This window comes from Callorhinus ursinus, unplaced genomic scaffold (assembly GCF_003265705.2).
Source record: "Callorhinus ursinus isolate GAN/ISIS: 27379988/994484 unplaced genomic scaffold, GSC_fseal_2.0 scaffold10, whole genome shotgun sequence".
Taxonomy (NCBI): Eukaryota; Metazoa; Chordata; class Mammalia; order Carnivora; family Otariidae; genus Callorhinus; species Callorhinus ursinus.
The window spans coordinates 14049319-14061479 of record NW_027397072.1 but is presented as its reverse complement, the minus strand read 5'-3'; the positions used below and the strand labels follow the sequence as shown (position 1 = coordinate 14061479).

Genomic DNA, 12161 nt, shown 5'->3' with positions numbered 1-12161 from the left:
GTCTTCTTTGGAGAAATGTCTGTTCATGTCTTCTGCCCATTTCTTGATTGGATTATTTGTTCTTTGGGTGTTGAGTTGGATAAGTTCTTTATAGATTTTGGATACTAGCCCTTTATCTGATATGTCATTTGCAAATATTTTCTCCCATTCTGTCGGTTGTCTTTTGGTTTTGTGGACTGTTTCTTTTGCTGTGCAAAAGCTTTTTATCTTTTTTTTAAATTTTTTTTATTGTTATGTAAATCACCATATATTACATCATTAGTTTTTGATGCAGTGTTCCATGATTCATTGTTTGTTCATAACACCCAGTGCTCCATGCAGAACGTGCCCTCCTCAATACCCATCACCAGGCTAACCCATCCCCCTACCCCCCTCCCCTCTAGAACCCTCAGTTTGTTTTTCAGAGTCCATCATCTCTCATGGTTCGTCTCCCCCTCTGACATACTCCCCTTTTCTTCGTCTCCTGTTATCTTCTTCTTTTTCTTTTTTCTTAAAATATGTTGCATTATTTGTTTCAGAAGTACAGATCTGTGATTCAACAGTAAAAGCTTTTTATCTTGATGAAATCCCAATAGTTCATTTTTGCCCTGGCTTCCTGTGCCTTTGGTGATGTTTCTAGGAAGAAGTTGCTGCGGCTGAGGTCGAAGAGGTTGCTACCTGTGTTCTCCTTTAGGATTTGGATGGACTCCTGTCTCACGTTTAGGTCTTTCAACCATTTGGAGTCTATTTTTGTGTGTGGTGTAAGGAAATGGTCCAGTTTCATTCTTCTGCATGTGGCTGTCCAATTTTTCCAACACCATTTGTTGAAGAGACTGTCTTTTTTCCACTGGACATTCTTTCCTGCTTTGTCAAAGATAAGTTGACCATAGAGTTGAGGGTCCATTTCTGGGCTCTCGATTCTGTTCCATTGATCTATGTGTCTGTTTTTGTGCCAGTACCATACTGTCTTGATGATGACAGCTTTGTAATAGAGCTGGAAGTCCAGAATTGTGATGCCGCCAGCTTTGCTTTTCTTTTTCAGTATTCCTCTGGCTATTCGGGGTCTCTTCTGGTTCCATACAAATTTTAGGATTATTTGTTCCATTTCTTTGAAAAAAGTGGATGGTATTTTGATGGGGATTGCATTGAATGTGTAGATTGCTCTAGGCAGCATTGACATCTTCACAATGTTGGTTCTTCCAATCCATGAGCATGGAACGTTTTTCCATTTCTTTGTGTCTCAGCCTTTTTTAAATCCTTTTAATTGGAGCTACTTTTTGTGGTTGCTGTCTTCATTTGCAAATAAGGTAGAAACTACCTACCTGGCTTATGGCATTCAGGTTCCTTAATGTTTTGTATATGTAATGTGCATGCATAATAATTGATTTTGTCTTCTACTCCATGTAATAAAAAAAGCTTAAACAGTGTGCTTCTAACAAGTGGCCTTTCAAACCAAACTGCCTAGCATAGTATATTTCACAGTTAATCAGTATAAATATTAATGGATATCTTTTAGGCAGTTGTAGCTGGTCTCTGCATTGTTGGGGTTTTTTTTCCCCAAGAAACTGGTTTGCATTTTAATTTATCACACATTTGTTATTTTTTTTTCAAGGAACTGTTTTTTTTTTTTTTTTTTCAAGGAACTGTTTATTACATTCAGCTTAACTTCTCTGAGTTACAGTAAGCACTGCATTAGATAGATTGGGGTCTGGTTAAAATGAGTAAGTAGTAAGTATCCACTCTGCACCAGGCACCATATTAAGTGCTGGGGATGTCACAGTGAGCAAGATAGATGAAGTCTATTGGAGCTTTACGTGAATGAGAATTTGTCTTCATTTTTTATTAGTAGTCTTGTTCTTCACTGTTTATTTTTCTGCCTTAATTCCATAGATTTCTTAAAGGTATGGATTATGTCTTGGTCATTTTTGTTTACTCAGCATCTAACATATTGGCTGGCACTAGTTAAGTACACTGCATTTTGAAAGAAAAGAGTAACTAGGTAAAATAAAAGTTCTTCCATTTGATTATGACCTCAAGCACAGTACAGTCTAACGTGTCTCCCAAATGTCAGTCTTTTTGTTGAATCATTTTCTTCTACTTCCTGATTTACCACTAAGAGTATGAAAATATGCTAGTGTTCTTTGTATTTGTCTTTCATCAGATTGCCTGGAATCTGTAGTGTTCCTCTCTCATAATTTCACACTGTTTTTCTATTTCATAACTTAAGTATTTTAATTAACTCCATATGCTCTGTAAATGTAACCAGGAAGACGAAGCCCAAGAAAATAAAATCAAAATGAAAATGGTTGAGAAAAATATGGAACAACAAAAAGAAAATATGGAACATCTTAAAAGTCTGAAAATAGAAGCAGAAAACAAGTATGATTCAATTAAACAGAAAATTAATCAGCTCTCAGACCTAGCAGAACCACTTAAGGTATATGTTATTGTTATTCTGTTATATGTGTATTTTATGTTTCAGTTGTGTATCCATGCTGTACTTGCTAGATATTTCTCTAATAGAATCTATGGTCAAATGTAAATATAACCACAAAAAATGGGATATAAACCAAATTTTCATCAGTAGGTCAATTAGAATTAAACACTTCTGTTCATGTCTTTAGGACCATAAATTGCCAAATTGTTTCCCCCAGAAGATTACAGCTTTTGTTCCCTCTTTATTTTGTGATTTTCTTCTTCTTTTTTTTAGAACTAGAAGCAGGGATATTTTCTTGTCCGTCTGTCCTGTTTCTGTGCTCACCTATTCTGTTGTCCCTCCCTGCTTTCCTTCAGTAATTCAGGGATTAGTTATATAGAAATAGAGTTATATATTAGATATAAAAGCCAACTTGACATAAAGTACCACTGAATTCTTATTTATTGATATATCTCTGTTAATGTTCCAGCCTGAATTAAACTGGCTTTTTTTTTTTAACACATGCTTTTTGAAAACAAATTTAGAAAATAAAATTATTTAACAATTAAATGGTGTACATTTCCCTGTGTTGCTTATTAGCTTAGTTATCAATAACTTATCATCATTTTTATGCATAGTTCAATTATTAGAGCTTTAAATTTTATTTATAAGACTTGGAGAAGAATGAATAGTATATTTTAAGACTCTAAGAGGGGTATGTTGATGATATGATTTCAACATACCCTCCCTTTTTATTTTTTTCAGGAAAACTACCCCCTTTGAATCAAAATGGATTTAAGTATTTTAATAGCTTAAAAGAATTGTGCCTATAACTTTTACTGTACTTGTTTCCATAGAAAATTTTAGAAAACCTAACTTACAGAGTTGGGAGAATATGAAAGGAGGGTGCCAGACGTCCTGCCTGGAAAAACAGGTTGCTGTGGTCTCTGTGGAGCCACTGTCCGGGGCTGGGCTCCCGCCTGACGTTATAACCCAGGGCAGCTGAACTCTTTTCTCCTTGCGATAAGAATAAAAAATGGGAAAACCGACAGATAAGTTATATGATCAAGAAAAATATAAAGTTTATTTTTTTTTAAAGATTTTATTTATTTATTTGACAGAGAGAGAGAGATAGACCACACGAGCGGGGGAGAGGAGCAGCAGGCTTCCCACTGAGCACGGAGCCCAACGTGGGGCTCAAGCCCAGGACCCTGGGATCGTGACCTGAGCCAAAGGCAGACGCTTAACTGACCAAGCCACCCAAGTGCCCCAAAGAATATAAAGTTTAAATATTTAAAATTGTGAGGAAGGAAAATGTATTGAAGATAATATTGAGAAAAATAATTAAGAAAGCATTTGCTACAGGAAATAAGAAAAAGGTAAAAAGTCTAAAATAAAAAAGACAAATAGTTTTTTAAAAAAAAATAAGACAGAGTAAGATAAATTTTAAAAATCGTCAGGAATAGGCAAGGTAGAATTCAGGACTCAGGAATTAAGTCAAGTCACAACAAAGGTAGGATTAAAAAAATATTTAAAATGGGTAAGGGATAGAACAGGGTGGCTTAAAATCAAAATGATGAAATACATTAAAACAATATAGAAAAGGAAAGATCAGCACCTAAATTATTCATCCCAGACAATTTAAAATTCAAAACAAGAAATGATGAGTAAGCTCTGTTCTGTTCTTTTAGGGACCTCTAGGCTAAAACACCTCCTGGAATTGGGAGTTTGAATAAGTGTAAGAGCAGAAAATATGGGCAGAAGGCAGTAAGGATTCTTGATCTTAGCTCTTTGCCTTGGCTGCAAATAACTGAAAGCCAGGAGGTGAGTCCTTCAGTGAACTTGCTTGCAGTCAGCCCAGAGGCTTTTCCTCCCCAATGTCATGTCACATTATACAGCAGGACCAACAGGCTAACAGAATAATTTAATTCCTGAGACACTGCCATCATGATATACTAGCAGCTTTAAGATGAAATCTCTTTGCTTTTAGGACAGTTGTTCATGTTGTGTCAGGGGTGATGAGGGGTAAAGTACTCTGTTTAGATATATAGTCATTGAAATTTTGGTATGGGGAATATTTTTCTCACTTTGAACAGTTTGTTTTGATTTAAATTGCAAATTTAATGCTTTAGTTTTAGTCGCAAGTTAAATTTGTTGTTTGAGGAACGTGACCCACATTGAGCCTATAAAGAGAGATGGTCTACATTATTAGAATAGGAAGGACTCTCAGTTTTTATTTTTTTTTATTTATTTATTTTTTATTTTTTTTATTGTTATTGGACTCTCAGTTTTTAATATAGAGAGTTTGTTTGGATTAAGGATGACTGTGCTTTTAAAAATTCCAAGGTAATGTTTTATAGTTTTTTGTTTTTTTTTTTAAAGATTTATTTATTTATTTTGAGAGAGTGAGAATGAGAGAGAAAGAGTACGTGAGAGGGGGGAGGGTCAGAGGGAGAAGCAGGCTCCTCGCTGAGCAGGGAGCCCGATGCGGGACTCGATCCCGGGACTCCAGGATCATGACCTGAGCCGAAGGCAGTCGCTCAACCGACTGAGCCACCCAGGCGCCCTGTTTTATAGTTTTTTAAAACCTCATAATTGATACAGGTTTATATGAAACAAGTGGCAATAACAATCCTGTAGCAATTTATCTAATGTCGCTGAGTAATGCTGGTTACCTTAGACATCCAAGAGAATAACATTTTTTAATGATTATGTTCCTTCTATATCCCAGCTTACTTTTTAAAGGCTGTAACTTCTTAAAGGTTAGAAATGCTACAGGTTTAGGGCTACATCAGACTTTAATTTTAGACCTAATCCCTCCTAGTCCTCACCTAACCCAGGATGGGTGTCGTTAAGTGGCTGTTCATATCTGTAGTCCTTCCTTTCATCAGTAAAATGAAATGAAATAAAATACTCTCTTGCTTCACTTTTGGTTTTAAATTTGATGGTACCCAGGACATACATTTATGAAGTACACAAGAACAGATCAAACAATCATGGTAAATGTGGAGGAAGAGATAGTAACATCAGATCAGTTTCTTTTCATCCTATTTTACAAATTAAGTCTATACCTTTCCACAGTTGCCCGGAGGGATGATTAACCAGCACAATCCGTGGCCTGAAACATTTTACCCTTTGGCTCCCTGAAGCAAATGCGGACCTATTTAGTGTGAAAGTTCCTACCACAAATGATTCGAAAACTTAGTGTTTAACCATCCTGTTTCATAAGTTACTCAATTTTCTAATTGTAATGTCTCCCACTACATCAGTTGCACCCATTTTAAAAATTCTGTTTGAAATAAAGGAACAGCTTTTCTCCATCCTCGATGTAACAGTGTTTTTAGTTTTAATAGAACTCTTATAATCAGACATCTACCATGGGGGATAGTTGTTTTTAGCAGTATGAACAAGATGCAATAAATTGTAGTCTTATAGCCTATATCCTGTATTGTATGAGGTAAATATTTTCAGTTTTTAGGTGCTTCACAAGTTCTTTTCCTTTTGGGATACTTCCAAATATTCTGTCTTTCTTGATGCTGTTTTTACTGTTTTGGTTGGTGTTGAGTTCTTTCTCTGTTTCTGACTGTAACTCTTGAGGCTGGCCATGATCATCACAGTGTATATGACTAGTGCTAGGCCCAAAAAACAAACCAACAAACTGAGTAAAATTTAATTCGGAGGTCCTTAAATCAGGAGATTTTATTTTTTTTAAGATTTTTTTAATATTTATTTATTTGACAGAGAAAGAGAGGGAGAAAGAGTGAGCACGAACGGGGAGCAGGAGAGGAAGAGCCTGATGTGGGGCTTGAGCCCAGGACCTCGGATCATGACCTGAGCTGAAGGCAGATGCTTAACGACTGAGCCACCCAGGCGCCCCAAATCAGAGACTTTTAAAAACAGTTTTATTGAGATACAAGTGATGTATAGTGAATTCACATGGAAGTGTACAGTTTGTTAAGTATTGACATGTATAACCTGTGAAACCACACAATTAGAGAACGGAACGAGTCCTTCACACTCAGAAGTTTCCCCATGTCCCTTTGTAATCTCTCCTCACCCCCTCTCCTTGTCTCTAATTACCAATCTGCTTGCTGTTACTATAGTCTACACACTTTCTAGAATTATGTATAATGGACTCACACATTATGTACTCTTATGTTTTTTGATTTGACCTTTTTCGGAACATAACACATGGTCTAGCACATATGTCCACACTACATTTTGAAAGTGAATAGAATAAAAGTTATTCTTTTTTTATGATACTCATCCGTATTTTTACTTGAATCAGTAATTCATTCCTTTTTATTGCTGAGTACTGTTCCATTGTATTTGCTATATCACAGTTTGTTTATTCATTTACCTACTGAGGGACATATGGGCTTCCAGTTTGGGGGCTATTACAAATAAAGCTGCCTTGAGCCTTGGTGTACAAGTCTTTGTATATAAGACTAAATGAACAAACTGCCAGGCTAAACCTTCTTTTGGTGGTTCTGAAATCCATCAAAATTTTAGTGAAGATTTTTTTTTTAAGTGTTAATTTGAATTCCAGTTCACATACAGTGCAAGATTAGTTTCAGGTGTACAATAGAGTGATTCAGTACTTCATACCACACCCTTCGCTCATCACAAGTGCACTTCTTCATCCCCATCACCTATTTCACCCATCCCCCCACCATCTCCTTTCTGGTCACCATCAGTTTGTTCTCCAGAGTCCATTTCTTGATTTGCCTCTCTCTCTTTTTTTCCCCTTAGTTTGTTTGTTTGTTTTTCTTAAACTCCACATATGAGTGAAATCATACAGTATTTGGGCGCCTGGGTGGCTCAGTCATTAAGCGTCTGCCTTCGGCTCAGGTCATGATCCCGGGGTCCTGGGATCGAGTCCCACATCAGGCTCCCTGCTTCTCCCTCTCCCACTCCCCCTGCTTGTGTTCCCTCTCTCGCCGTGTCTCTCTCTGTCAAATAAATAAATAAAATCTTAAAAAAAAAAATCATATAGTATTTATCTTTCTCTGACTTACTTTGTTTAACCTAATACTCTCTAGTTCCATCCATGTTGTTGCAAATGTCAGGATTTCTTTCTTTTTTGTGGCTAACATTCCATTGTGTGTGTGTGTGTGTATATATATATATGTATATATATATATACACCACATGCTTTTGAAGATTTTTGGCCTATGTTTATTCATTACTCTTTGATTCTCTTGTGATGTGTTTGATTTTTTTTTTTTATTATGGCTATATTGGCCTCATAAAATAAGTTTGGAGGTGTTTCCCCTTCCCTTTTCTGAAAATTTTTGCATATTTGGAATTACTTCTTTTTTATATATAGAATTTACCAGCAAAGCTATCTTGGCCTGTAATTTTCTTTGTGGCCTGTAGTTTCTTTATGAATTCGATTTCTTTAGTTGATATGGAGCTATTTAAGTTTTCTACTTAGGGATTTTATTGTCTCCTTGAAGTTTATCACATGTATTGAACATGTAGTTGTTCCATAATTTTTCTTACTATTGGCCCTTATAAATCTGAACAACAGAGAGAAAATAGACTAAACCAAGCAAAAGAAAAAAAGAAAAAAAAAAAGTCTGAAAAAATGAGTAACACTTTAAAGACCTGGGAGACTGTATAACCAAAGATCTGACATTTGTATCGTTGGAGTCCCCAAAAGAGAGGAGGGAGAGGACAGGGCCAAAAACATACTCCAAGAAATAATAGCTGCATCCTTTTCAAATTTGGCAAAAAGTCTGAACTTACAGATTAAGAAAGTGAGTGAACCCCAAATGGGATAAACCCAAAATAATCCACAATAAGACACATCATAGTCAAACTTCTGAAAGCTAAAGACGAAGTCTTAAAAGCACCAAGAGAGAAACCTTACCTCTATGGGAAACAAAAACAAAAACAACTATTTGAATGATAACCAGTTTCTCATCAGAAACCATAAAAACCATATGGAAGTAACACATTTTTCAATTGCTGAAAGAAAAGACCAGCCAACCCATAATCTAATTCTAGCATAAATATCTTTCAGCAGTAAAGGAAGAATTGAAACATTTTCAGATGAAAGAAAACTTGGAGAACTTGTTGCCAGCAGACTTGTTCTAACAGAATGGCTAAAAGTTCTCAAAATAGAAAACAATAAAAGGAGGAATTTTGGAACATCAGGAAGGAAGAAAGACAAGTTATATACGTAAATGCAGTAGACTTTTCCTTTTCTTCTTGAGTTTTTAAAATTATGTTTAAAAGCAAATAAAATTTTAATAATGTCTGAGATGGTTCTAAAATATGTAGAGGAAATATTTAAGACAATTATATTAAAAAATAAGCATAAAGGACTAGAATGGGAGGTATGATTTGTATATTTATAATCAAGCTGTTAAAAATTATGACAGTAGACTATGTTGTTGAATATATATAATACAAATATAATACCTGGAGCAACCACTAAAAAAAGCTATTCAAAAAGATAAAAGTACTATATATAGACAAATCATAATGGAATTCTAAGAAAATGTTCAAGTAACCCACATGAAGCAGGAAAAAGAAGATAAAAAGACAAAACGGGCGCCTGGGTGGCTCAGTCACTAAGCATCTGTCTTTGGCTCAGGTTATGGTCTCAGGGTCCTGGGATCGAACCCCGCATTGGGCTCCCTGCTCAGTGGGAAGCCTGCTTCTCCCTCTCCCACTCCCCCTGCTTGGGTTCCCTCTCTCGCTGTGTTTCTCTCTGTCAAATAAGTAAATAAAATCTTTAAAAAAAAAAAAAGACAAAACGGGCGCCTGGATGGCTCAGTCATTAAGCATCTGCCTTCAGCTCAGGTCATGATCCCAGGGTCCTGGGATGGAGCCCCGCGTTGGGCTCCCTGCTCTGCAGGAAGCCTGCTTCTCCCTCTCCCACTCCCCCTGCTTGTGTTCCTGCTCTCGCTATCAAATAAATAAAATCTTAAAAAAAAAAAGACAAAACAATGAAGTGACAGATTTAAGCCCTAATTATATGATTACATTGAATGTAAGTGGTCTAAATAAATAACTGAAAGACAGATATAGTCACAGGTCATCTAGGTGGCTCAGTCAGTTAAGCATCTGACTCTTGGTTTTGGCTCAGGTCATGATCTTAGGGTCATGAGATCAAACATCAGCCTCCCATGCTCAGTGCAGAGTCTGCTTGTGATTCTCTGTCTCTCCGTCTCCCTCTGCCCCTCCCCCCACTTGCAGGCCTCTCTCTCTCTTTCTAGCTCTTGAATTAATTAATTAATAAAATCTTTAAAAAAACAGATATAGGCAGATTAGGTTAAAAACATGACCAGTATATATGCTATCTACAAGAAGATCGATTCAAATGTAACCTATGGACACGTTGAAAATGAATAAATGGAAGTTTATATATCTTGCAAATGATAATTCAATGAAAGCAGGGGTACCTATATTAAAATCTGATAAGGTACACTTCAAAATAAAATTACCAGAGGCAGAGAAGGACATGATATAATGACAAAAGGGTTAATCCACCAATAATACACAGCAGTCCTAGGTGTGTGCACCAAAACAGCACAGCTGCACCAAACATACCACCTGCAAAATATGACAGAACTCCCTCAGTAATTGATAGAACAGAATATCAGTAAGGATTTAGAAAATTGAACAGCACCGTCAGCCTACAGTATCTAATCAATACTTAGAGAATACTACCAACACCAGCAGAATACACCTCATTTTCGAGTGCCTGTGGCATGTATACAAGATAGATCACCTCCTGGACCATTAAAAAAAACCAACAATTTAAAAGTAATTGAAATTATACAGTGTGTTTCCTAATCATAATGCATTCATACTAGAAATCTTTTAAAGATCTTCAATTAAAGATCTTTTAATAGATAATTTCCAAATATGTGAAACTTAACATCCTTCTAAATAACCCAGGGTCCAAAGAGAAAGTATTGAGAGAAATTTTTAAATATTTGAGCCAAATGAAAATGAAGATGATTTATCAGAATTTATGGAGTGAAGCTAAAGCAGTGCTGAGAGGGAAATTTATGGCACTGAACAATAGAAAAACAATATATAAAATACATTTCCTTTTTATATATTGTTCACAGTGACCACATGGGGTTTACTTATTCTGGAGATGCAAGACTATTTACACCGTATTAATAGGCTGAAGAAGAGAAATCAGACATCAATTAGTGCAGAACAAATATTTGATAATATTCACCCATTCGTGATTTTTTATAAAGCCTCAGAAAGGGGCACCTGGGTGGCTCAGTCGCTAAGTATCTGCCTTTGGCTCAGGTCATGATCCCAATGTCCTGGGATCAAGCCCTGTATCTCAAGCAGTCTCCCTGCTCACTGGGAAGCCTGCTTCACCCTCTCCCACTCCCCCTGCTTGTGTTCCCTATCTCACTGTCTCTCTCTCTGTCAAATAAATAAATAAAATAATTTTTAAAAAGCCTCAGAAAAATAGAAATGAAGAATTTCTTCAACATATTAAAGACCAGAAACAACCTAGTTAGCACGAAGAAGGTAAAAATGTTTGTCTCACTACATTTACTCAGTGTAGTTAGTATTGGAAGTTCTAGCCAGTGCAATATGGCAAGAAAAGGAAATAATAGATATACAGATTTTAAGGAAGAAATAAAACTCTATTTGACATGCCATGATTGTCTACTTAGAAAAAAATCTCAAGGAGTCTACAAGAAAACTCGTAGAACTAATAAGTTCAGCAAAGTCACAGAAAACAAGATAAACATAATGAAAATCAGTTGTATTTTTTATACACTAGCAATGAACACATGGATGGTGAAATTAAAACTACAACACCTTTCACAGTTCCTCAAAAGAAATGTTTCTATGTACATCTAACAAAATATATTCAGGACTTGTATTCTGTGTACAGAATACACACTTGTCAACCACTACTCCTGTTTCTATAGATTCGCCTATTCTAGACATTTCATGTTGGTGAAATCATATAATATGTGGTCTCTTGTGACTGAACTCTCTCACTTAGTATAATTTTTTTTTTAAGATTTTATTTATTTATTTGACAGAGAGAGACACAGCAAGAGAGGGAACACAAGCAGGGGGAGTGAGAGAGGGAGAAGCGGGCTTCCCACGGAGCAGGGAGCCCGATGCGGGGCTTGATCCCAGGACCCTGGGATCATGACCTGAGCCGAAGGCAGATGCTTAATGACTGAGCCACCCAGGTGCCCCTCACTTAGTATAATGTTTTCAATGTTCATCCCTGTTCTAACATGTATCAGTAATTTGTAACTGTGTATTGCCTAGTAATACGCCATTGTATATCACATTTTATTGATCCATTCATCAGTTGATGGTACTTTGGGTAATACTGCTGTGAACATTCATGTACATCTTTTTCTTTCTTTTGGATAAATACCTAGGAGTAGAATTGTTGAACTACATGCCTATGCTGTGTTTTGAGAAACTTTGAATGAAACTATTTTCAAAAGTGCACCACTTTACATTCCCACCAACAACGTTTCAGTGTCCCAGTTTCTCCACATCCTTGGGAACCAGCACTTGTTATTGTGTGCCTTTTCTATTTTAACCATATTGTTAGGTGTGAAATGTTCTTTTTTTTTTTTAAGATTTTATTTATTTGAGAGAGAGATGGGGAGAGGGAGAAGCAGACTCCTCACTGAGCAGGGAGCCTGATGTGGGGTTCAATCCCAGGACCATGGGATCATGACCTGAGCTGAAGTCAGATGCTTAACTGAGCCACCCAAGCGCCCCAAAGAATGAAATGTTCTTG

The 12161-nt window shown here is 36.4% G+C and overlaps 1 protein-coding gene across 3 annotated transcripts in view; it reads left to right on the top strand.

The window, feature by feature from the left end:
- SMC6 (structural maintenance of chromosomes 6) overlaps positions 1-12161 on the top strand; it is a 119839-nt gene that overhangs the window by 89827 nt on the left and 17851 nt on the right. For all 3 annotated transcript variants that reach the window (XM_073897014.1, XM_073897015.1, XM_025867774.2), the window contains exon 20: positions 2246-2416. In XM_073897014.1, the coding sequence (XP_073753115.1) occupies positions 2246-2416 (171 nt within the window). The remainder of the gene's footprint in view (positions 1-2245; positions 2417-12161) is intronic.